This window comes from Carassius gibelio, chromosome B3 (assembly GCF_023724105.1).
Source record: "Carassius gibelio isolate Cgi1373 ecotype wild population from Czech Republic chromosome B3, carGib1.2-hapl.c, whole genome shotgun sequence".
Taxonomy (NCBI): Eukaryota; Metazoa; Chordata; class Actinopteri; order Cypriniformes; family Cyprinidae; genus Carassius; species Carassius gibelio.
In genome coordinates, this window is record NC_068398.1 from 42,692,489 (window position 1) to 42,719,223 (window position 26,735).

The window sequence follows — 26,735 nt, forward strand, 5'->3', positions numbered from 1 at the left end:
CTCCTATTCCCATCTTTTTGTTGTTGTGTTCACTTTATTTATTCATTGTCTTCAATAAAGCTTATTTGGGAAAACATCTTCACCCTCAAATCTATATTTCCATTACAGCAATCAGACATTTATTTCCTATATTTATGGATAAAAAAAAAACATTAAAAACTATAAACACAATAAAGACACACCATGTTGAAAGTTTTTGTCACCTTTATTTATATAGCACTTACTTATACAATACAGCTTGTGTCAAAGCAGCTTTACAGTGTCAAACGGGAAAAAAGTGTGCCACTAATGCAAGAGGATGATAGTAAAGAGTCATTAAATGAATCATTTAAAAGAGGTTATTGTTTTCGGCCTGTTTCTGTTTCTTCTGGAGCTTGGTAACTCTCTGAAGTTTGAGTGAAACATGTTAGTTCTGTGATAGGATCTAGTTTCTTTCACTTCCCTTTAATTAAGACGTTTCTATATGAGAAGACCTTGAAAGTTGCTTTGCCTTTATTGTATTATTTATTATTTGTGTTGCACAGCCTTGTTGCTGTTTTAAATGTTCTTCAGAAATCTGAATTTAATTTGCTGAAGTGGATTGGCTACATTACTGTGCATTTTAAAAGCACTTTGAGAAATGAGAAGTGAGTCAGCATCTCCTGTGCTGCATTAAAGCTTTCCTTCATTCCCTCATGAATACATCTCTCAGTGAGTCATTTCTGCTGTGTCTATTATTACACAATGATGCAGTGTGATCCAGTCACACAGAGAAGTGGTAATGGAAATGAAACTAATTGAAAGAAAAATTAGAATCAAACAACAAGTCAGAAGAAAAGAAACTATACTGAAAAAGATGTTTACAATATAAATATAAAAAATAAAAACAATAAAAAAATATTACAAATGCAATAAATTTGTTAAAAAAAATGCAAAAGCAAAAACAAATGTTGACAGCCAAGCATAATCAAGCAGAAGTACTATTCAATCCTAAGAAAGAAGATTAGATAAATCAAGGGCTATTGAGGGATGTGAGCGGGGATAGATATATGGTTGAGCAAAGGTAACACTTCGATGATTATATAAGAAGAAACCAGTTCACTTTTGGATTCAGATTTTAATTATTAGACAAACTCCTTGCGTGTGTAAATGTACTTGACAATTATTTTAAAAGAGCAATAGAATCCAAACTAGTAATCAGAGCTATATTTAACCAAGAAATGTAGCTATCAAGATGCATTGCATGGGGAAAACACATAAAGAGGAATATAATCAGTGGAATAAGGCAGATTAATAGACTTTCAAGAAATCGTTATAAGACTAAATTTCATTTTTAAAGGATGGCATGATGGTCCGAAAGAAAGAAAAGCTGAGATACGAAAGACAAATTAGCAATAGCGAGGTGTAAGATGTGACCTTTGTAATGTGCAGATCAGTCAGTGTGTTGTAACAAATCAGAACACTCAATAGAGACACAGAGACCTTTGACCTTGAGTTTTTCATTAATCAAGTCTTCCAAAAGAACTCCACGGATAATAAAAGCAGTAATTAAATGAAGACATGATCCCACATTCATACAGCTCCAAAGCTCTAATACTTTACAACCATTAAAGTAAATCAGTAAACACTAAACAGCCCAGCAGTATAACAATCATATACTTTTAGCTGATGCTTTACCTATCCTACTGATTTAGCACATTCAGTTTAGGAGTGACGGAGTTCCCTGGACTCTTGTGTTGTTAGTGTCATGCAGAACTGATGGAGTCATGAGAACACACTGAAGTTTCCCAATTCTTCTCATAGTGTCTGATACACTGGAGGGGAAAGTTCTTGGGGATTTCCATTCAGTGTCATCAGAAACCAGGTTTATCACAGACAATCTACTGTACTCTTCTTATTTCTGGAATATCACTGATCAGCTTTTGTTGTTCACAGCTCAGGTTTACAAGATGTCATTCCAATCTGTGTGATATAGTACCACGAACAGGAAAGCATCTGATCTTTTTATGTGGCTGCTCATTCTGGAAACAGTCCAAGCTTCTTGTGTCTGCTGTCACGTGTTTTCCAGTCTGCAGTCGCTGCTTGTGAAACTGAAACTAAGAGAGAAAGTGCAGATTGTTGTTTGCTCAGTCAATAGGAGGAGCTCCAATCAGAGACCAGGGACCGCCCCTAACTCACTCTCCACCAATCAGCACCCAGAGTCTGGAGCGGAGGGTGTGTCTAAGAGACACTGGTAGAATATCAGGAAGCTAGGACATAAACACAACACAGACTGAAGTTAGACTGGATTGAATTAAATCAGGTAAGAGCTGTTCCTTCATTCAGATCATTCTAGCACTTGTGCTGCTCTTATAACTGCAAACAATCAATGTTCAGTGTTTCACAGTCAGCAGCAGAACATTCTTCATGTTTGATCCTGCAGTTGATCATGTGTGACCCTGTGTCTTTGAGATTGTGCTGCTGATTTCATTTAGCACTCAGTGTGTGTGTGTGTGTGTCTCTACAATCTGACTTATCTTGATAGATGTTCTGGGGGCTGTTTCATAAAAGACCCTGAGAAAAGCGGGTCTTGAAATAACCAAACAAATCACTCGGGACTAAAGTGATTTCATGAACGAGAGTTTGACTTCACACAATCAGGGTCAGGATAATTTGATGTGCATCTTATTCTTAGGCAGCCCTTAATATGGATCCTGGATCACATCGATCCACCATCACAAACAGAGAATACATCTGTGCCGTTTAATGCTTTGAGACGTTGTGTTTTCATCAGTCTATAACTGACACGTCACAGGGGTATTTCTCATCTGACACATGTACATCTTAATTCTACATACAGTATAAGTGTGTTTTTATGATAGCAGTAACTGTGAATCACATGTAAGCTGGCCAGTACCACCCTAACTACTAGCTCAAATGAGTTCATGTGTATTCCTCTTATCATATGAGATATAGTCTGTTTTAATGGTTTAAAGAGCAATTTTATATCATTATGTTCTACTAATAACCATAAAGTCTAGCTGACATAAAATCAGAGAGAAAGGCTGCGTAGCACATGTAGCAGCATGATAAAATGGTTTAATATATCTTTAACCAAAGTCTTTAAATCTTGGGCTCAATACATTAAATACAGTCAGTTGTGGCCTATGTTTTTATTTGATTGTTTAAGGTGTATATTCTGTATGCTTGTATTTTTGTACTGATAACAGTATGTGAGAGAGTCAGTGGTGATATCATTGTGTTTCTGTTGCTCAGTGTTAGAGGAGCTCATCTGAACCTGATAGTTAGCCTGCTCCTGATTAGGTTAGTTTCCCAGCATAAGATGCCACACTCACTGAGCTTGAGCGACGGTCATTTTCATTTATGAAACCAATTCATGTGACAATGAGTCAGACTAACTGTAAAGCAGGATTACTGGAGTAATGGTTGAAGTGAATGTGTTTGTGTCTCCAGTGGCCATGGACAAACCAGTGTGCTTGATTGACACGGCGTCCGATGGGAAGCTGTGTGTCCAGCGGTCAGCGTTGCAGGTTCTGGAGCAGATCCAGCAGCCCGTGGTGGTGGTGGCCGTGGTGGGTCTCTACCGAACTGGGAAGTCCTACCTGATGAATCGACTGGCAGGGAAGCAAACAGGTCAGCAGCACTGATGTCATCCAAACACTCGTGTCCTCCAGATGAGTGCATGCAAGTCATTGTGGGGTTTCTGGTGTGTGGTTCTCAGGGTTTGCACTGGGCAGCACAATCGAGTCCAAGACGAAGGGCATCTGGATGTGGTGCGTGCCTCACCCCACTAAACCAGGAACCACTCTGGTGCTGCTGGACACCGAGGGACTCGGAGACGTGGACAAGGTGAAGTAACAAATTTACCAACTTACTAGTGCCCGAAGGTCCAATAACACTTTCACTTCAGCAGCAGAGATAAAGGTGACCAGATGTTAATGTATAATGTAAATTTATTCTCGGATGTCCCCGGAGTGTGTACATGAAGTGTGAGCTCAAAATACCACACAGTGGATCCCTGCGAGCGCCTCAAATACAGGCCCTAATTCAGAGTTACCACCCGAGTCCGACCCGAGCACACCCTGTGCCCCGCTTCTCTCACAACAGACTATACTACAGCTTTACCTCTTCAAGTAGCTCTGTTTTATATGTCATGGCAAAGTGATTATATTTCCTTTAGTTCATTTAGATTCATGTTTGGAGCATTTTATTGGTCATTAAATATAAGTTTACATTAGTCATTAGCAAATACCTTTATCCAGTAGAAGACCATAGAAGCAATCAAAATCAACACAAGAGCACCTACAGCCATCCTCCGTGGTGGACAGCCAAGGTTTCAGGAGTTTATCAAACACGCTCGAGCCAAAGTATTAAATCCCATCACAGCCATACTTTAGTCAAACAATATTACCAGCTCATGATCCACAAAACCTGACTGTCTGAGAGTTCATTTCTGCTTCAGTTGTTAAAAGTTGACAAACTAAACTGAAACCTTTTTTATTTTGTATTACTAGGTCTGATTATTTTTTCCTGGTTCTGAAAACTGAAAACACTAAGCTTGAAGGTCCAACAGTCTTTTGCACTTTTAATGATAGCTAATCTACGAGGTAGTTAGGTTATAGCGTAGAGAATATTACAAAAAATAATGATGTTGCCTGTTATGTCACACCTCCAAGCACAAGTTATGATATGAGGATAAAGAAAAGAGGACAGGATATGATGTGGTTAATTTCAGTGTTAGATTATTTTTGTGAGTGTGCTCCCTCTCTTTCTCTCCCCTTGTGCTCTTCCTTCCTTCCTTCCTTTGGTCTTTGTTCTCTCTCTACTCTCGGTAGTCTCGCCTCTCTCTGTCTCAGTGTATACACGCAGGCGCACATAAATGTTTTACTACCTTGGGTTCAAATGGTGATAGTCGGTTGAGGCTTGTCCAACCCAGGTTACTGAGTTCGGTCTGTCCTTTCGCAGTTGTGCTCCTAAAATGGTCAAAACTTCCTCCTGCCCATATTCCCATTTTATATAACGTACAGATGCAATCTACATCCTCTGGGCTCTAGAGGCAGCATGAAGGAAAACCCTTTTTTTGCTAGACATTCCTATATGATGTAGTGTGCAATTCTTATTGAATAAACCACCCACTACACTACACTTTACAATCTATGTATGTAATCTACTGATGTAATAATAAACTTTGCAATAGTTTGTGAACAGACATTTAGCTTCATGTGCATAACTCTTTCCATGAACCCAGGTCTTCATGAATGACGAACTGAGAGTGTTTGGTGGCGAGAGATAATAGGGTTAATTTATTAACATTCTGCCACTCACACACCTATGCCACTTTTTATCCAAGTCTTCATTTGCATTAATTTTTTTTTTATATAAATTCAAATATATCAATAAATATTTTATCATGGACTTTATACCATGATATTATTGTATCTTGAAATTTTGATGCCATTTCACCCCTATTAAAGATAGTCAATGTAAAATGGTGAAATGTTTTATTTCAGTCGTGCATTGAGCATGTTGTTGTCTTTTGAGAATGGACAGATGTTTTCAGTCTAGTGCTAGCTTGCTAGTTTTCTGTAAAGTGGAGGTGGGGACATCTCAACCTGCTTGAAGAGAGCAGTAAATGTTTTAGCCTGCAGTTGTGTGAGCACCTTTCACTGAGTTGAATGTGAATGCAATTTCAAGGCTATTCCCAGTTTATTATTCTCACTTCACAAATGTGGTTCTGCATCTTAGGGGGACTCGAAACATGACACAAACATCTTCTGTCTGGCTGTGTTACTGAGCAGCACTCTGGTCTACAACAGTCGAGGGACGATCGACAACAGGGCTGTAGAGGAGCTGCAGTATCCTTCTGAACACTTATCTAGATTTTTATCTATTTCTTTATTCATTCATGTATTTGTTTATTTGCAAAAGAACGAGCTGGTTCAGTTGTTTTACCACCATTTCACACTGGAGAATTTGCAAATGTGCTTGCTATGTGAATGCTTTATCAAAAAAATATTTATATAGTTACATGTACTCCAGTGTAAAAACATGCCTGGTATAAGTTAATTAATTTTAATTGCAATATTCCATTATGCAGTTTTCCATTATCAGAATCGTATCACCTTCAGAATGACAGCAGTTTAATAAGAGCTGTATTTCCTGAGTTGTGTCAGCAGGACAGAGCGTGTGGAGCGCTGCTTCACTTCACTACACACACTTCAGAAATGAGTAAGCTCTTTTATTTGGCCAGGAGCCAAATGGTCTGTGGAAATGTAGGCTATTTCCTGATGAGATCTCCCAAGGATAACTTGTAAAGCATGAAAAGCCATGGTCCTAGTACTAAGCCTTGAGGTACTACATACTGTATTTGATGCAACTGATACAGCCACAATGTAACTGATGAGAGCAGTCTCCGTACTATAATAAAGTCTAAATCTCAAACCTCACAGAAACCATTTTTCTCAAAGAAGGAACATTTATATTTAGTCATTTAGCAGAAGCTTTTATCCAAAGCGACTTACAAATGAGGACAATAGAAGCAGTGTTCTTCTATTGTAAACAAAAGAGCAACATGTAAGTGCTAATGATAAGTCTCGGTTAGCCTATCGCCGTACATGTAGTACGGTATATATATGTATATAATATATATATATATATTAGTATAATAGGGCGAAGATGAGGTTCCATATAGTCCAGATATGGAGTCCAGACTTTATAAAATAGGCCTGTTTTTCGATGTAATACATAGGTAAGACACCCCAGGGGAATCAGCTCAAAAATTAACATATGCCATCCTTTAAGTGATGAACATTTTATCACTTATCCAATTAAGTAAAATCTTTTTTTTCTGACAGCAAAGGAGAGAATATTATACAATTTCATGTTAGCATACGAAACTATGGATTTATTAGGTATACCCAATACCAATGACACTGGGTCAAAATACAAACTGCATATTAAAAATCTTTTCCATTTCCTCCAACACCAAAATTCCTTTGCAGTTTAACACATTGTTCGTGGTCATCTAACAAAGTACCTACTTCAGTTTTACTAAAGGAATCATGTTGGACAGTCACTTTGTGTTCATACCTAAACAAACTGTCAGATATGTTACTGAACTAACAGAGTGCATCAAGGTCAAATCACCAGACGAGGATGTTGATGATTCAAATGAGTTTGTGAAGTTCTTCCCTAGTTTCATCTGGGCAGTGAGAGACTTCACCCTGGAGCGAAAGATTGATGGCAAAGATGCAACAGAGAATGATTATCTAGAGTTTGCTCTGAAGCTGAAACATGGTAATTTAAATATGGTACAAAAGATAATTTTAAGAGCCCTCGCAATCACCATCACAATGAGCTCTTGTTATGAGTTTTTACAAACCTAATAGGTTATCAACAAATCTTTCTTACACCTATATCACTTATTCTGGTTCTATTTAAGATGCTTGTTTTTTTTAGTTTGTTTAAAAGGACTAATCTAAAAAAAGACAGACATCAGTTTTTCTACTACTGAAAATGACAGCATAGGATGCAACTTTAAGCTGGAAATCTCTTAGACAGCATATCTTCTCCCTGAACCAGTGTTGTTCATCCACAGCAGATTGTGTTCTCCCTGGTCCAACTCTAGATCAGTGGTTCTCAGTTCTTGCGACCCCCTGCTCTGCACATTTTGTATGTATCTCTTACACTTCAGATATTTGTTCTATTAGACCCTAAAGTGCTTTACAAAGTGTACATCACAGGATATTTTGCCAAGATTACCATTGGAAAGGAGCACATATATTCAATGTAAAGGGCATTAAAGTGTGTGAGATCTGAATTTAAATTGTATTCATGTAGCAGTAAATTGTATACACCGGTGTATATTGTCACTTCTGTAGTAAGTTTCGTCTGTGTGTGAAGACACTGCAGGCCGCTGCATAGAGGAAATCCTAAAGTGAAGTAAACTTCAACAGATTTCCCCTGTTCAGGGAGTAGTGAGCAATGAACACCATGTAGGGACCATGTCAATGGGAACACAGTTAAGCTCTTTATTAAGCTTTCTTACAATGAGCTGGTTATCTGAATTAGGGGTGTTAAATAAGGGAGATATGCAAAACACGCAGAGCAGTGGTATTTAGTAACTCTAGGTCAGGGCTGCCCTAAACGTCTGGAAGACCACTGTCTTGCAGAATCTAGCTCCAGCTTGCCTCAACACATCTGTCGGGAAGTTTCTAGTGTGTCTAGTAAGACCTTGATTAGATGTACAGTTGTGTTTAATTGATGTTGGAGCTAATCTCTGCAGAATACTGGTCCTAGTGCAGGATTGGACACCCAGACAATAGCATAAATTTATAATACATGGTAGATGGAAAGGGTTCAAAATGGAGGAAAAACATTTCTTTACAAAACTCTAGAATTGAGAAAAGCTACAGCTTGTTCATCTCTTCTAGGAACATCAAAAAAAGTGATGGAATACAACCTTCCCAGGGAGTGCATCCAAAAATTCTTCCCCTCCAGGACGTGCTTCACGTTCCCGTTTCCAACCGCCCCAGAAAACGTGTCTCGTCTGGAGAGATTGGATCCTGCGGACCTTTCCACGGAGTTCCTGGAGGTTACAGGACGTTTCTGCAAGTTTGTCTTTGACAAGAGTGAAGTGAAGAAGCTGAAAGATGGATACACCGTCACTGGCAGAGGTGATTCAGAAGCACATTTGAAGAGCTTGCACACATGCTTTGAGTGGAATATCTGTTGCTCAATCATTTTGTTTGACTTCTTTCCTTCTTTTTTAAAAGTTCTGGGTCATCTAGCGAACACATATGTAGAGACCATCGCTAGTGGAGCTGTTCCGTGTCTGGATAACGCTGTGATGGCCATGGCACTGATTGAGAATCAAGCTGCGGTGAAGGAGGGCCTTGAGGTGTACCAGAGTGGCATGGAGAAGCTGAAGAAGTCCTTCCCTCTGGAACTGAAGGAGGTCTCATCAGAACACCAGCGTCTCAGTGCTATGGCCACACAGACCTTCATGACTCGATCTTTCAGGGACACTGACGGGAAGCACCTGAAGTCTCTAGAGGTTAGATGGATCTCTCTCTGAGGAGATGCTTTGAGTTTACTGATAGAGAGATGTTCTTCCAGAGTAGTGAATGAGATCTGAACGTTCTTATGTCATTCTGTGCTGACAGTGTTATTCCAAATAAACAAGTCCAATATAAAGCCCCAAGACACCAAAGAACTAAAACACTGTCTGTATGTTATTAGGAAAAAGTGAATCAACTCTTTGATGGATACCTGTGCCAAAATGAGCAAGCTTCAAAGAAAAGATGCGAGGATCTCCTGTCATTCCTCTCAACAACAATGAATGAAAATCTCAAACAGGGCGTCTATGCTAAATCTGGTGGCTATGATCTCTTCTGCAAGGATCTGGAGGACATTGTGAAGAAATACAACATCCAGACCAATAAAGAAGTCAAGGTCTTGTCTATATTGCACATCTTAAAGTCATTTTAAAACCTTGTGCTCTGATATAGCTCCTAAGGTCTTTGTGTGTGTCTACAGGCTGAAGCGGTCTTGAAGGTGTTTCTGAAGCAGAAGTCTGTGGATTCTAAAGCTATTCTGCAGGCCGACAAAAAACTGACTGAGAAGGAGAAAAAGATTAAAGGTAGGAGTTCCCCATTCATAAACTCTGACCAAGTTACTTGTGACAGAAGGGATCAAAGGATTAGGTAGGACACTTCAAATGCAATGAGTAGCAAGAAATGGTAGAAGCAGTTTCTCAAGTCCAATCATAATTTTTCTTTCAGTGAACAGTTAATAACTGCAGTCCTGGGTGTAGATTTCAGGAGGCTTTTCATTCCATTATCATTATGAAACTATCATTAAATAGACTGTTAATCTCATGGTTTGAGTCTTTTCTCTATCTGTAAAGCATCTCTTTCCTTCCTCTTGTTTTTGTGAATGACCAGAGGAAACAGAGAAGGCCATACTACTGGAGCAGGAAATCAAAGCTAAAGAGGAGCAGCAGCGGCAGTTACTAGAGAAAATAGAAGCAGAAAGACAGAGTAATGAAGAGAGGATGAGACAGATGAAGGAGAAGATGGATGAGGAGATGAGGTTTCAGAGAGAGGAGGCCGAGCGTGCCATGGACAGCAAACTGAGGGAGCAGGCCGCACTGATGGAGAAGGGCTTTCAGGAGAAGGCTGACCGGATGAGCCAGGAGATGGAAGAGTTCAAGAGACAGAGCGCAGAAGCTGAGAGTAATAGAGCTCGAGAGTTTGCAGAGCTGTTGGAGAAAGCCAATAAGAGACATGAGGAGTCCATGGCTATGATGATGAAGCAGCACAGTGAACAGATGAGGGCTTTACAGCAGCAGAAGAGTGCGCGCCCTCAGGGTGGATGTTGCATCTTGTGAAGTGCATTAGCTCTGTACCTCTACATATAACAGCATTGAAAGTATTGGCTATTTTTCCTAGTTAATATTGTAAAGTGGTTTAACACAATCTGTTTTGTGTAAGGATCCACTCAGATTGGGCCAAATTCATTGACAGGGAAAAGTATAATGCATGTAGGTCTTTTACTTGCTTTCTGCAAAGTTCAGTTAATTTATCTGTTCAATTATAGTCTAGCTCCATGTTCAGTTGCACTCCAAATTCAAGTGATCATTAAATTAAGGAAATATTTCTAATTAAAAAACTGATCACAAATATTGATTGTTTAGTCATTTAGATATTTGATTTATTCTGGAAATCTAATACGTTTCAATTATTCATTCATTAATGACCCAGTGTCACTTAGTAATTCACTTGGCCAATGGTGAAACAAACCAGTTCTGGTCATACATGGCAAAAAGCTAAATCTTGACAAAGCCAAAAAATCTTGATATTAGGCAATAAATCCTTTTTTTTTAAGACAAATTAACTCGCCTAGAATTAAGAGTAAATCATTATTTTCCTTGTTTAGGGAAAGTATTACTAGAATTTTCTTGCTAAGAAAAAAATGCTAATTCTAATGATTTTTTCAATGAATTAATCAACTTTTTAAAGTGAACATTGTTTTAACACAGTACTTCTTGAAACACAAAATTTCAAGTCACATTTCCTTATTTTAAGAACAAAACAATTTTAATTTATAAATTTTTTTATTAAGGTAATTTTACATTACATAACTTTTGAACTAAATGAGAACAAGAACTACACATCAAAAAAAACATAACATTTTATTTGATGCCGACAGTGAATTTATATTGAAATAACTTCTTGTACACCAAACAGTATCCAGTATAAATCTCCAAAATTGTTTTGTTTTGTTTACATACAATTAAATTTGAGTTTGGATCCTTAAAATAAATATATTAAATATATAAAAAATTATATTAGATCCATTCTGTCATTTGGTAAAATGTGAATTACAATGTAAAAAATTAAATAAAACAAGATGCCTATAAACTGCATGCTCTCTGTTTAATGGCTTCACTTTGCTTAGTAAATTAGTAGTCAGTGGTGCACTTCAAATCTCCCGATAATACTTGAGAGGAATGCAAGTACGGTTCTTAAAACTGAGTGCATTATATGATGTATAATCCACAATTTGATCTACATTCAGTATCTCAGTGGCTTGAGCAAGGTTTGGAACCTCAATTTCATAAGATACAAAATCACGACTGAAAGCAACTGTATTATAAACCTGATATTCAAAGCAGTTTAATGAAGGATCTGCAATGTGTATGTCTTTTATGAGCCTAAATACAGGAACACCTTCAGTTACATCGAGTACTTGTTGCCACTTAGCTCAAGCCATTTTACAGATATCACATGATGAACATTTCTACACCCAAAAAATCTCTCATTTTATCCTGCACATTCGTCAAATTTCCACTTCAGATGCAGGAGCCAGTAGGACATCTTTTGAAAAAATTGGGTGATTCTCATGCCTGGTATTTTGACAACTCTCAAAAACCTGATTGAGTCTAACCAAAGACTTGCAAACGTTCTTGATATGTAACCTAGAAGACCATTGTTTGAGGAAACCGTGTTTAGATTCAAACCACATACACGTGTGTCTCTGCATTGGACCCAAATCTTTAATCAGCTCAGGAATATGTAGCCTACATGTTAGTGCATCCACCTCCCATGCCAGAGACCCACTGCGAGCGAGTGGCAGTGAGCAGCCGGGAGAGAGGTATGTATCAAATAGTGTTGCTTTGCTGTCATATTATTCTTAGGAAATAACCAATCTGAACATTCAATGATGACTTGAAAGTATCCATCTCTTTCACAGCTGTCCAATATAAATGGTAGGATCTTCAAGAGGACAAGCATTAGCCCAGATGATTGCTTCAGTTTGTTGTCATTTGATGATAATGTGGAGACAGTAATACAGGATAAGCTGCAGGGCATTGGGTCTCACGGAGAATAGTGGATGTAAATTGAAAATATTCCCATCAGTAATGTCACAGAAAAAGCTTTGCTCTGCTTTAGTCCACTGTCAAACATGGCTAAAACCATCGGATGTGGAATTAGTTGTTCTAAACTTCAGAATGAAGAAATATAGTAAAAATATTTAGTTCTTATTGTTAGAGCTTGAGAGGCTCCCTTTTTCCTCATAGATGCAGTCTGGGATATTTCTGTTTCTATTTCTCCTGCTTCCATTACCATGAACTGCTTTTTTAGTGTTGCATCTTCCATATAAGTAGAGGAAACTGAGTCAAAAGGTTCTTGAAAATGATTAAAACCATCCAGCAGTTCACTCATCAGTTCATCTGTGACTCCTGATTGTCTCTGAAAGGCAACAATCTATAATTAAGAAAGTCGTGGCAAGTTAGGAAACATAAGGTAAGACTCAGACTGTAATTTCACATAATTGACTCTCACCTGGGAAAGAGTGTTTGTCTCTTGAACACAATACAAGGCAAGCAGCATGCTTTCTCAGTTCATAGACTTCAGGCTCATCATTTATGTCACCTTCTTCTCGCTGGAAATGAAATAAATTATTAATCATAAAATAAATCAATCATTTTTTGTTAGAATATATTTAATTTAATACCTATAAAAAGTGCAACAGTGCCCATCCACTTTCTTCAGTGGCCTTGGTTCCAGAAGTATTTTTCCTGTTCAGTGTGACTTACTTTAATTTATTGTTCAGTAGTTATCCACCTTATTTTCACGTAAGCGACCATTTTCAAACTATAATGTGTCAGATTTCCTGTAAAGCACTTCCACTAATAGTAGTTGTATTGTGATGCAGTAGTTTCTTGGTCACTGTGTAGATTTTAGAGTCTGGTTTATTTTAATATGGACCACAGAAAGACTGGAATACTTTGTGTAGTTAAGGAGTGTCATAATAGCTAGTGCAAGCTAGTGGGGAATAGGGCTAAATTGGAAAAAAAGCTATTTAGAACATAGACCACAATTTGTGAGGATGGGAGAGGTAAAGTCAAACCTCCAAAATACTCCACAAGGTTCAATACTAGGACCAAAATTATTTATATTATACATAAATGATATTGTCAAAACTTCTGATTTGTTGAAATTCCTAATCTTTGCAGATGATACAAATATATTTTGTGAAGGAGAGAATCTCCAACATCTGTTGAAGATTGTCTCTCAAGAGTTGGTCAAGCTTAAATTGTGGTTTGATTCAAACAAATTATCTCTTAATATAAAGAAAACTAAATTTATGATTTTTGGGAAACGTAGAATTCCTGAAGACTTAACTATTGAAGTACTGTGTGATAACACCAGATTAGAAAGAGTTTATGAAAACTCCTTTCTGGGAGTAATAATTGACCGTAAGCTCAGCTGGAGTCCACAAGTCAATTGCATTAGTTCTAAATTGGCAAAGATCACTGGTATATTTTGTAAAGTGAGACACATATTGAACCAGGAAACAATTTTATATTGCACACTTTTTTTTACATACTTATCCTGTTGTACAGAGGTGTGGGGCAATGCTTATAAAACCACCCTAAAGATGCACTATGCAGAAAAAGGCAATGAGAATAGTTTGCAATGTTGGCTATCATGCACGTAAAAATATGTATTTTTTTAAATTACAAACATTAAAATTTAAAGACATTGTGGATCTTAAGACCACACAAATTATGTACAAAGCTAAAAACAAAGTACTTCCTAATAATATTCAAAAATGGTTAAAGGAAAGAGATAGTAGATATAATTTAAAGAAGGAGAAGAAATCTCTCTCAATCAATGGCACATACTACACTCACAAGCATGTGCATATCTGTCAACGGGGTGAGGCTGTGGAATAATTTACCTGTAACAATTAAAGCTGCAGTAGGTAACTTTTGTAAATATATATTTTTTACATATTTGTTAAACCTGTCATTATGTCCTGACAGTAGAATATGAGACAGATAATCTGTGTATAAATCAAGCTCCTCTGGCTCCTCCCAGTGTCCTATTGCCATTTGCAGTTACAGACCGCTCCCGGTAAGAAACAACCAATCAGAGCTGCGGTCTGTAACTTTGTTTGTGTTCAAAATGTAGAAAAATGTATATAATAAGCGAGTAATTGAATGAACCTTTATTGCCCCGAGGGGAATTTGTCTTGCACTCAGTGGAGCCACATTGAACATTTAAGCACAAACAACAATAAATAACAATAGATAAATAGTAATAGAAAGGTCACAACAAACATCTAACCACATTGAGGACGTAAAGAATACAGAACATTGACATTAACAACAACAAGATCAACACAGTAATGACAGCGCATCAGTCCAGTAGCTAAAAATGCATACAATTAAGGAAATAATAAATGGTAAAAGGTGCACTTTTAAAATATATCTATGTGCCTGAGCTTGATTTGTTCAGTAACTGTATGCTCCTTGGCACAAAAGATAAAATGGCACGTTTAGTTTTAGTCCGGGGCATTCTGAATCTACGTCCAGAGGGCAGGGGGGAAAACTCTGAAAAAAGTGGGTGGGATGGATCATCCAGTATCCTCAGGGCCAGATTGAGGGTATACTGTTCGGTGAGGTTAGTTATGTTTTTTATTTCGGATCCAGTGATTTTCCTGCCCATCTTAGTCACCCTGTCCAGCATGTTTCTGTTTTGGACAGAAAGAGCACCCCCCCAGCACTGGATGGCGAAAGTCACCACACTCTGAATAAAAGTTAAATAAAACAATGTCAGAGTTGTGGTGTCTGCATTAAAACTACGCAATTTCCTTAAAAAATGAAGCCTTTGCTGTGCTTTTGAGTATCGTGCCAATGTATTAGAAGACCAGGTGAGTTTGTGATCAATAATAGTGCCTAGATACTTATACTCCTCCACTGTCTCAATGACTGTCCCATGAATAGTGATATGTTGCAATGGAGGGGGCCTTTTCCTAAAATCAATCACCATTTCTTTTGTTTTAGACACGTTTAAAATAAGTGAATTTTGATTGCACCAATCATGGAAATGGTCAACCTCAGACCTGTAGTCTTGATCACTGTCTGTTAGAAAACCAACTAGTGCAGCATCATCTGCAAACTTAATTAGTGAACAGTTGGAGTGGTGGCTAACACAATCATTAGTGTATAAAATAAATAACAATGGTGATAAAACACATCCTTGTGGCACACCCGTGTTTGTAATGATGGTTCTAGAATGACTGTAACCCGCCCTCACATACTGTTGTCTCCCTGTTAAAAAATCCTGAATCCACTGCACCAAAATGAGGTTTACACCCATTTGGGTCAGCTTCTCTATCAACATGTGTGACTGAATGGTGTTGAAAGCTGAAGAGAAGTCTGCAAACAGAATGCGTACATGAGAGGCAGGTGTTTCCAGATGTTTATAAATTCCATTCAGGAGGGTTGTGACAGCATCTTCCACTCCCCTCCTCTCTCTGTACGCAAACTGTAATGTGTCCATGTGTTCATGAGTTTGTATTTTAAGACGTGTTAAAATGATCCGCTCAAAGCACTTCATGGCAACAGAAGTGAGTGTCACTGGTCTAAAATCATTTAGTCCAACTGGTTTGGGTTTCTTAGGAAGTGGTACTATTTCCCCTGTTTTCCATATCACTGGTATTGTGTGCGTGTCAATTGATTTCTGAAACAGTCCTCTGAACACCGGGCTCAGTTGTTCTTTGCAGCTCTTTAGGATGATGCCTTCCAGCCTGTCAGGGCCGGCAGCTTTCCGTGTCCTTATATGGGAGAAGATCCGCCCCACTTCCTCACAGCTTACCGTGATTGGTGCGCTTGGAGCACTTCCACTAAGGCTGACTGGACTGACTGGCTCGTCACTCTCCCATCTCGCAAAGTGATCATTCAGAGCATTCGCCTGCTCGACTGTATGTACCGGGGTGTTAGAGTGTTGATTTTGGCCGATAATAGTTTTAATACCCCTCCACGCCAAACGCGAGTTGTTTTCCTTGAGTTGTTGTTCAACTTTGTCTTTATATTGTCTCTTGCCCTGTTTGATTTTGGTCTGTATTTCCCGCTGAATCAGCTTCCCCCCACGTCTGTCATTTGCTTTAAATGCTCTTTCTTTATCCGCCAACAGTTTCTTAATGTCAGTCGTAATCCAAGGTTTAGAATTAGCAAACTGTTTCACACGTTTTGTCGGGATCACATTATCCACGCAGAAGTTAATATAAGACGTGATGACATCCGCATGGTCGTTGAGGTCCGCACAATCAAAGACACTCCACTCCGTGCAGTCAAAACAGCCCTGCAGCGCTGTCATACTGTCATCCTCCCACACCCTCACTGATGTAGATTTTGGTTTTTCCCTTTTCAATTTTTGACGGTACGAGGGCAGTAAAAAGACAGTGTTGTGATCTGACCCTCCTATTGGTGGTTTGTTGATGGCTTTGTATGCATTTTTTATGTTGCCATAACATAGATCAATTGTTTTTGATCCACGCGTGGCACACTTCACATATTGCTGATAGTGGGGTAGTGCTGATGACAAGGAGCAGCCATTAAAGTCACCCAGAATAAGTTTGGGGGTGTCTGGGGACACCGCCTCAAGCTCTTGTATGTGGCGATAAATCTCATCTGCTGCCTCTTTGTAGTTTGCGTCTGGAGGAATATACACTAGACACACAAATAGTTGCCCAAACTCTCGTGGTAGATATGTGGGTCTAAGGGAAACCGACAGGAGTTCTAGGTGTGGGGAATTGAAGGTGTGTCTGATTATATGATGTTTACACCACTTGGTGTTAATGTACATGCAAAGTCCTCCACCAATCGATTTCCCGGTGGCTTGTCGTTCTCTGTCAAGTCTTAACGGTGTGCCAAAGCCAGGCAGGGAAAGGCTGTCATCGGTCACTGTTCGGTTTAACCAAGTCTCACTGAAGCATAGCAGACAACTATCTCTGTATTCATACAGGTATTGCGTAGATGCATGAAGTTCATCTATCTTGTTCCTTAGCGATCTCACATTAGAGAGGACTATTGTTGGTAGTGGTGGTTTAAATCCCCTTGCCCGAACTCTGCGTTTAATTCCTCCTCTCGAACCACGCTTTCTCTTGATCCTGACAAGTCGCTGTTCAGTTGGACGTAGGCATTCCAAAGGAAAGTCTGTTGGAGGTGTCCACTGCAGCTGTGTTGTTAGGCCCAGCTGAAGTAGTTGATGTCTGCCGTAGGTTATCCTGGATGGCTCTGCGTTTGTCAGGAGTAGAGAGAGTACGGTGATCGCCAGATAGAGTTCCAGGTAAAACATGTTACAATCCATTGTTTGCGTCCGATTGCTGACGTTTATATTCGAGACAAACAAAACGTGTGGACTAGACACTGGCACGTAATTAACAAACAGAAACGACGGATAGTAACTAACAAACAAACTTTAACCAACTTTAACCAAACAAACAGAGCTCCGCCGTGCGTGTCGACCGCTGAGCAGCGCCATCAAGAGTACACCATGAATCCATTTTCCAAACCGTGTTTTTAGCTTGTCCTGAATCACTAGGGTGCATCTATAATAAGTGTTTATATTCTGACTATTTTAGATTGCTTCGGGGATACCGCGGCGGAGTAACCCAGTACCTTTGTGATTCTTCATAGACATAAACAGAGAGAAGTAGTTCCGGCTACGATGTTTTTCCACAAGACTCAAGCAGTTCTGTTTATTAACCGCTAGAGCGTCAAAAGTTACCTACCGCAGCTTTAAGGAAAGCAAACATAAAGACTCGGAGGCGACGTCTCGTTACAAACAGATACGTCACAGCTTCTTGCTAAGTTATGTGCTCTAATTAAAAACATTGTTTGAACTATTAACGATGACACTCCTATTGGGCATGAATAATATTTAGTGCTATGATGAAGTTCTTGATAACAAGAAAACTGAAACAGCGCATAATGGACCAAATTCTGATGTCCATGATGAAGCTGAAGTTAAGGTCAAGGAGATCTTGCAGAACGCTTTGTGTCCCAGAGTGTAGTAAGCTGAATGATCTCCTCCTGGATTGATACAGTGGAAAAGCACATGAGAGTCTACAGTCTGTGACATTTTTATTTTATTAATTTAATCACCTTAATTATCACTTTAATTTAGAATGGTGTAGTAATTTTGGAGACATTGTGTAGTTGTTTGGAATTATTCAGTGTGACCAATAAATATATTTTACAAAAATAATTCCAAGCTCATATATTACCTTTTTCTCCATATATATGCACACACACAAACACACAATTAAAAATGTTAAGGTGCAGTTTATTTAGATTTTTCCCTCACTGAAAATAACACAGTTTAGTAATGCTTGGTAAATAATCATCAATTTGACACTTTTTCAAAACTCTGAACACATTCTGAACAGGGTGTCAAATGATTAATCACATTTAAAATTAAAAGATGTTAAGTACACGCAAATATTATAGTTATAACCTTTATTTTGGATGCAATTAATCAGCCCTAACTCTGCAATGTATAGTAAACAGTTTACGGATAAGGACAAAACAAATATTGCATTACTACTTTAAAACAATCAACAAATGTTTTCACAGATGAAAGAGGAAAGAAGACATTACGTAATTTACCATTTACCTGAATCATCAGTGCAATCAAATAACAGTAGTGCGATTCACCTCTGCTTTTAAAAACATGAATTCATCTCTGTTTCACGTTCCAGCACGATGTGTTGATGATAACCGTGATATTCAGATCATGAGATATCAACACCCTGTTCATTTTTATCTCTGGACCGGTCATACTGGACAGCCCTATATGAGCTTAAATGGTTAGTTCAGCCAAAAAACTAAATTACGTCATTAATAACTCAAACCCAATAACTCAACCCAAACCAGTAAGACCTCTGTTCATCTTCTGAACACAGTTTAAGATATTTTAGATTTAGTACAAGAGCTCTCAGTCCCTCCATTGAAGCTGTGTGTACGGTCTACTGTCCATGTCCAGAAAGGTAAGAGAAACCATCATCAAAGTAGTCCATGTGACATCAGAGCATCGAAAATACATTTTGGTCCAAAAAGGGCAAAAACTACGACTTTATTCAGCATTGTCTTCTCTTCCGTGTCTGTTGTGAGCACGACTGCTGACGTACGATGCTGCTGACATCGTTGTTATTGGACGCAACAGAAAACACTTCAGCTGCATCATACATCAACAGCATCATTTAGAGTTTGAAATGCTATGATAGTTATAATTTTAACAGGTTTCATTCAAAACCCAATGGATTAGTGATGCGTGGGTCGTCTCATAACCCCAGACCCCTGTGGTTAAAGTATTCAGAACAGGTAAGATCATATATTTGGAGAAGAGTTGAATTGAATTGATGGATCAGGACCGCGCGCCTCACAATGAGACCGACGCACCGCCACAGAAACAAGAATGAGATGCGTTCTAACATAACTGTGGCATTAAACACAGTGAGGGCTCGTTTAATATAGTGCACATACACAGGCCGTTCAGATTAATTGTTAAAGTGCAATGAAATACCTTATATCTGCAGACGATGTACGTCTGTTTGTGGATGGAGACTCATTCACCAGCTACCAGCTCTAATCTTTATTTGCACGCACTGTATGTGTGTGTGTGTGTGTGTGTGAGAGAGAGAGAGAGAGAGAAATGCGGTGCTGAAATGAAATAGCTGGGCAGTTTGATAGCTGAATTATAATAGGCCGCCTCATAACCTGCAGGTCAAGGTTGGGGCAGTTAAAGAAATTGTACTTTATTATTATAAATTCTATTATAATTAAAAAAAAAAAAAAACACTGACTCCAAGCTTTTGAGAGTAATGATGCTGAAAATTAAGCTGTGATCACAGTAATAAATTACATTAACATTTACAGTATTGTTCAAAATAATAGCAGTACAATGTGACTAACCAGAATAATCAAGGTTTTTCGTATATTTTTTTATTGCTACGTGGCAAACAAGTTACCAGTAGGTTCAGTAGATTCTCAGAAAACAAATGAGACCCAGCATTCATGATATGCACGCTCTTAAGGCTGTGCAATTGGGCAATTAGTTGAATTAGTTGAAAGGGGTGTGTTCAAAAAAATAGCAGTGTGGCATTCAATCACTGAGGTCATCAATTTTGTGAAGAAACAGGTGTGAATCAGGTGGCCCCTATTTAAGGATGAAGCCAACACTTGTTGAACATGCATTTGAAAGCTGAAGAAAATGGGTCGTTCAAGACATTGTTCAGAAGAACAGCGTACTTTGATTAAAAAGTTGATTAGAGAGGGGAAAACCTATAAAGAGGTGCAAAAAATGATAGGCTGTTCAGCTAAAATGATCTCCAATGCCTTAAAATGGAGAGCAAAACCAGAGAGACGTGGAAGAAAACGGAAGACAACCATCAAAATGGATAGAAGAATAACCAGAATGGCAAAGGCTCAGCCAATGATCACCTCCAGGATGATCAAAGACAGTCTGGAGTTACCTGTAAGTACTGTGACAGTTAGAAGACGTCTGTGTGAAGCTAATCTATTTTCAAGAATCCCCCGCAAAGTCCCTCTGTTAAAAAAAAGGCATGTGCAGAAGAGGTTACAATTTGCCAAAGAACACATCAACTGGCCTAAAGAGAAATGGAGGAACATTTTGTGGACTGATGAGAGTAAAATTGTTCTTTTTGGGTCCAAGGGCCACTGGCAGTTTGTGAGACGACCCCCAAACTCTGAATTCAAGCCACAGTACACAGTGAAGACAGTGAAGCATGGAGGTGCAAGCATCATGATATGGGCATGTTTCTCCTACTATGGTGTTGGGCCTATTTATCGCATACCAGGGATCATGGATCAGTTTGCATATGTTAAAATACTTGAAGAGGTCATGTTGCCCTATGCTGAAGAGGACATGCCCTTGAAATGGTTGTTTCAACAAGACAATGACCCAAAACACACTAGTAAACGGGCAAAGTCTTGGTTCCAAACCAACAAAATTAATGTTATGGAGTGGCCAGCCCAATCTCCAGACCTTAATCCAATTGAGAACTTGTGGGGTGATATCAAAAATGCTGTTTCTGAAGCAAAACCAAGAAATGTGAATGAATTGTGGAATGTTGTTAAAGAATCATGGAGTGGAATAACAGCTGAGAGGTGCCACAAGTTGGTTGACTCCATGCCACACAGATGTCAAGCAGTTTTAAAAAACTGTGGTCATTCAACTAAATATTAGTTTAGTGATTCACAGGATTGCTAAATCCCAGAAAAAAAAAAATGTTTGTACAAAATAGTTTTGAGTTTGTACAGTCAAAGGTAGACACTGCTATTTTTTTGAACACACCCCTTTCAACTAATTGCCCAATTGCACAGCCTTAAGAGCGTGCATATCATGAATGCTGGGTCTTGTTTGTTTTCTGACAATCTACTGAACCTACTGGTAACTTGTTTGCCACGTAGTAATAAAAAATATACTAAAAACCTTGATTATTCTGGTTAGTCACATTGTACTGCTATTATTTTGAACAATACTGTAAATTGTACACAAGCAGTTGTTTTAAATGCTACAATTATTTACAAATATTACGTCTTTTGCTTATCTTGGATTAAAAATTCAGGCTTAGTGAGCAGAAGAGACTAGTTAAGATTTAAAAATGTTTGACTGCTAGCGTGTACACACACACACACACATAAAGCATCTGATAAATGCATTCGAATGTTTCTGTTTGTACAACCTTGTACCGTATTCAAACAGGTTCCTGTCTTCAAGACATTAATGTCTCCTCAACATAAGGACCCCAAAGAAGAAACGGTCCAACACCACTCAGAAAGGAAAAGCTCCTCGATTTTGAGGACTGTGATGGTGATTCAAGCTCTCGTAGGTTAGATTAAGCAGAAAGCAGCAGTGCTTCAGCTGTAATGTTGGACACAGGAGAGAGCAGCACATCACCATCATGCCCTGCTGGTAAGTGTACCAGATGTTGAGAATATACTCGAAAAGTGTTTGTGGATCCAAAGATGGTAACACTTTAGAATACTGTCCCATCATTAATCAAAAACTACTCAGGAACAAATGAGTAACGCAGTATTAACAATCTAGTAACTACTGTTAACCTGAGCTGGAAAGTAACGAATTACATTTACTCACGTTACTGTGATCGAGTAGTTTGTTCATGTACTTTTTAGAGTAGTTTTTCAAATCTGCAATTTTACTTTTACTTATGTAGGTTTTGTTTTGGGTTTTGTACTTAAATACATTGTAAATCATACCCGTTACTGAGTAAAAATAATAATAATAATGCAAAGGGGAAGGGGAAAATCACGCCGGATTGATTGATGGGCGGGAGAACAAATGCGCTGAAATCACAAGAATGATGCAGACCCAGCTGGAAGCACAATGCCATCAGTTTGACATGAAGCAAACCCCTGGCCATATTTAAGTGATCACTTCGACTTCTAGTGCAAGAAAGACAACAGCTTTATTATGCAGTGTAAGCTGTGTTTGCCCACGTCGACTGAACTGGCAGCTTATAAAAACTGGACATCAAACCTGCGCAAGCATGTTGAGGGAAGTTAATATTACCTGGATCTTTACATAATTGTTGAACTGTTGCACGACATTTTCAGTGTTGTTTAGCACAAGGGTCGGTGATTAACAGGGAAGGGCAAAATTGTCTTTGCACAATAAAGCTAGCGTTATTTCCCGTGTAATTTAAGTGTCATATGAAATAAATGAAATTATATTTTAGAGTAGATCTGCTGATGTTGCATTAGATTTAAACATTACTGTATAACATTATAACATTACTGTTTTGATTGGTCACTGTGGAGTTGTTCAGTTGTGATTTCTGAATCTGCTTTTGCGAATCTACCTAGTTCATAATGTTAAATAATGTCCCATTAAAACGTGTTGTTTGAGCTGTCACAAATGGAAAAAAACTCTTACAAACCCACTTCAAGACTATTGAATTATCCATTTTAATATGAATGAATATTAAGATTAATATTACTGAATATAATATTACAGTCTATAATTCTATAATAAGTCTACAATATACGTCTATAAAATCTTTATAGTTTTAGTCATGTTCATATCTTAAGGTTCAGTGAGCTAGAATTATGAAATGTAAAAGACAAAATATGATGTGTGTAGAAAACCTTTTATCTATGAATGTAAATATTTCATATTCAGCATGTGTAATGAACATTGATTTAAATTATGAAAAGGTTTTGGAAGAGAAAACATCCATCAAAGGCCTTCAGTGACTTTGTGTCAACACGGAAACGAACCCTGGAACCACCAGAAATCCCAACCAAGCAAGCAGAAATAAGTGACGTAACTGCACTGGGTGCAAACAGACGTGTGCCACAAGCAAAGGTGGATAAGCTCATGATGAACTTCATTTGTGAGGGTCTTCATCCGTTTTCTTTGGTTGAACAACCTTTCCCTTACACTAAATCCTCAATGCAAGGTCATATCCAGAGCCACTCTCCAGACCAGAATTGATGAAGCTGAAGAAGACTTTGTGGTCACACCTTAGTAAAGTCAGCTGTGTTTCCTCCACTACTGATTGCTGGACTGTGCTGGACAAAGATACATCGGGGTGACAGCTCACTGGATAGATGAGGAAACCTTGGAGAGGAGATCCGCCGCACTTGCTTGCCCAATCAGACTCGGTGTAACTCTACATACATGCTGTGGAGAAGACACAAGAGAATGGTGAAGATGCCATCAGAAATGTCTGTGAAGATTTCAAAGCGAAAATGTGAGTTTTTAAAAATATATAATTTCATAAGTATGAAATGACAAAGTTCTTTGTGTTTCTTTTTTAATATATTTGTGTAAAATGTTGAAAATACATTTCCATACTCTACACATTCCACGCCTATTCTTGGAAGATGTTTTTTAAAAGTTGCATATGTTTTATGTGCCGCTGAGTCTTGCACTGTTTGCAGGCATTGAGACAACATCTTGACCAGCAGCATTCATCAGATGAAGATGATTTCTTCTCCTCCATGGAGTCCAGAAGGTCACCAGGTACAGGGGAGCTAGATGTCTGCTGAACTCATTTCCACAAACCAAAAACTCAACCCTGGTCCTCAGCCGCCCCCGTGAGCGTCTCTTCAGCTGTGCTGGACTACTGTTCACTTACTTAACAAACTTAACTCAAAGCTCATATAGTGAGGATGAACACAAATACACTGTAAAGACATACAGAAGTGCAGGGAAATACCATGTTGTTCATCTGACGGTTTGTTATTCGACAGGTCTGTTATCTGAAAATGGCACGGTTTTGTCTCAAATACTTGAAGAAGTTAGATTTAGAGTTTTGTAGCACGACTCGTTTGTATTTAGGAAAAGGATGCTCTACTGAAGCCAGTTCACAGCCATGTTCAGTGGTTGTATTGTCTAAAATGTTTTATGGGATGATCTGCAATAATTGACTCATATCTTCCTAAATCATTTGAATGTTTTTTTATTTATTTATTTATTGCAATTTAATTTGTAAAGGTGTTCCTTCAATTAAAAACTAGTTTGAGATTTATATCCCCTTGTCATTTTACCCCGCTGTCAAAAAATACTTGGTAACTTTTACTTTTTTTTACTTTTACTCGAGTAGAAATAGCACACAGATGACACAAGTAGTTTACTATTAACTAGTCAGTTACTACTATTTTTTCATTCTTCCCAGAGAACTAATAACCTCATAATTCATATAACAAGTGATGCAGGACACATGACTAGCTGTGTCTCACACCGTGCACAGAAGTATGAGGTCTCGTGAAAACCAACGTTTGTTAGCAAGCAAAGTTTCCTGACATTAGCAAAGGAAAACCAGTCTCCTCTTGGCTCATATCGTCATCCTCCCACATTCATCTTTCCAAGTCATTCAACTATACAACCAGTTATATGTTTTACTTGGTGTACTATAAATAGATATTAATTCAAAATATAGATAGTAATAAATGTCCATAGTTCACATAATGACCTATCCTGGCATGAGATGGAGCAGGTAGCTGTAGTCTGTTGTTGTTGTTATTTTAAATCATATTTTGTGGTGTTTTTTAACAAAGGTAGCAGAATATCAACATTTAACAATAGCATTAGACTGGAACTTGGCAAATATGGAAGAAACTAAATGTGAATGTAAATATGATTTGGTTTGTATTCCTTATGAGCCTTGTCAGCAAAGGAAGACATGATGGGAGCTTCCTGCAAACCCAAATATGATGATCCTGTGTCACAGAAGATGACCTTCATACAGAACGGAAAAAGAAGACAAAGAGTAGAGGAACAGTTGAGAGGAATTAAAACCATTGCAAAGTTGACTCATCGTCCTCCTGTGAATCAACCCCATTCTCATCTCAATCCTCTTCTTCCCCTACTCCCCGAATATCCAGCAAAAACAAGGAGAAAGCCATGAAAAGGAATGAGGAAATAAAGCAGAAATACTCAAGAGGTATGTATTTTAAATGTGCTTACAGCAATCGGTGTACAGTTCCCCATACATCTATGTTTCATTTGATTTATCTATCAGGCTGATAATCTTTTGAGTTCAACTTTTAAAATAAACAGGAAAAGAAAAAAGAAAGAAAGAAAAATCCTTAAAAAGTCTAAAAATAAATATTCGTTTTGATTTAAAAAATGTAAGGCCATAAAAAGTCAGAAAAGTCTTCGCTTTGATTATGAGAGGTCTTGGACACATATCTAAATTAAATCTTATTAAAACTCTCTAATTAGCGTTATAAGATTTGATTATTAATTCTTTGTGAAATAGTCTGTTCTGAAATAGGTTCTCTGTTTTGTCGAGCTTTACATCCCCTCTTTCTAAGAAGCACAGCAATGCCAGTGTTGAACATGTAGAAAACCCCTCTAATGTAGAAAGACATTTCTAAGACCACAGTATCAGCAAGCATGGCTTCCTTACCGAAAAAGGCTTTCTATTTGTGTCTATTTGGAGCCAGGAAATGGAAGAAAAATTAGTAGAAATTTGGCAGGAGCACCCATGTCTGTTTGACGTTTCCTCTGAGCTGTACCACAATCGGGTCGAAAAAGAAAAAAGTTGGAGAAGAAGCTAGCTGTTTTGAAGGAAATGGCAGCAAAAGTTGAGGTCGACCCTACACCGGATGCATTCAGCACTTTTGGAAACCAGGTAGCGGCTGAATTAAGGCTACTTCGAGACACAGCTATTGTTACCAGCCTGAAAAGCAACATTATGAACATGATATATGATGCTCAAGATAGTGAAAGAAATAGATCCTCTTCCTCACATTGGCACCATACACATCCCAACCCACTGTTCCACCTTTCCACCAGTGCAGTCCTACACACAACACATGCATCTTCAGGTTCTCCAGCTCAACCTTTTTATGATGCCAGTCAAACTCTGAGAAAAGATCTTCCGTTGATGTACTTTGTCTCCTT

At 38.3% G+C, this 26,735-nt stretch overlaps 1 protein-coding gene across 2 annotated transcripts in view; it reads left to right on the forward strand.

Annotated features, from left to right (window-relative positions):
* Positions 1-11,407, forward strand: part of LOC127952707 (guanylate-binding protein 1) — a 35,504-nt gene extending 24,097 nt beyond the window's left edge. The window contains exons 1-10 of one of the 2 annotated variants that reach the window (XM_052551398.1): positions 2,145-2,281; positions 3,433-3,612; positions 3,701-3,828; positions 5,725-5,834; positions 7,085-7,275; positions 8,412-8,654; positions 8,754-9,034; positions 9,220-9,432; positions 9,517-9,619; positions 9,924-11,407. In XM_052551398.1, the coding sequence (XP_052407358.1) occupies positions 3,438-3,612; positions 3,701-3,828; positions 5,725-5,834; positions 7,085-7,275; positions 8,412-8,654; positions 8,754-9,034; positions 9,220-9,432; positions 9,517-9,619; positions 9,924-10,369 (1,890 nt within the window). In that variant the 5' untranslated portion in view covers positions 2,145-2,281; positions 3,433-3,437 and the 3' untranslated portion in view covers positions 10,370-11,407. Of the gene's footprint in view, positions 1-2,144; positions 2,282-3,432; positions 3,613-3,700; positions 3,829-5,724; positions 5,835-7,084; positions 7,276-8,411; positions 8,655-8,753; positions 9,035-9,219; positions 9,433-9,516; positions 9,620-9,923 lie in introns of those variants that run through there. The other variant, XM_052551399.1, reaches the window with a different exon arrangement.
* Positions 11,408-26,735: the final 15,328 nt, after the last annotated feature.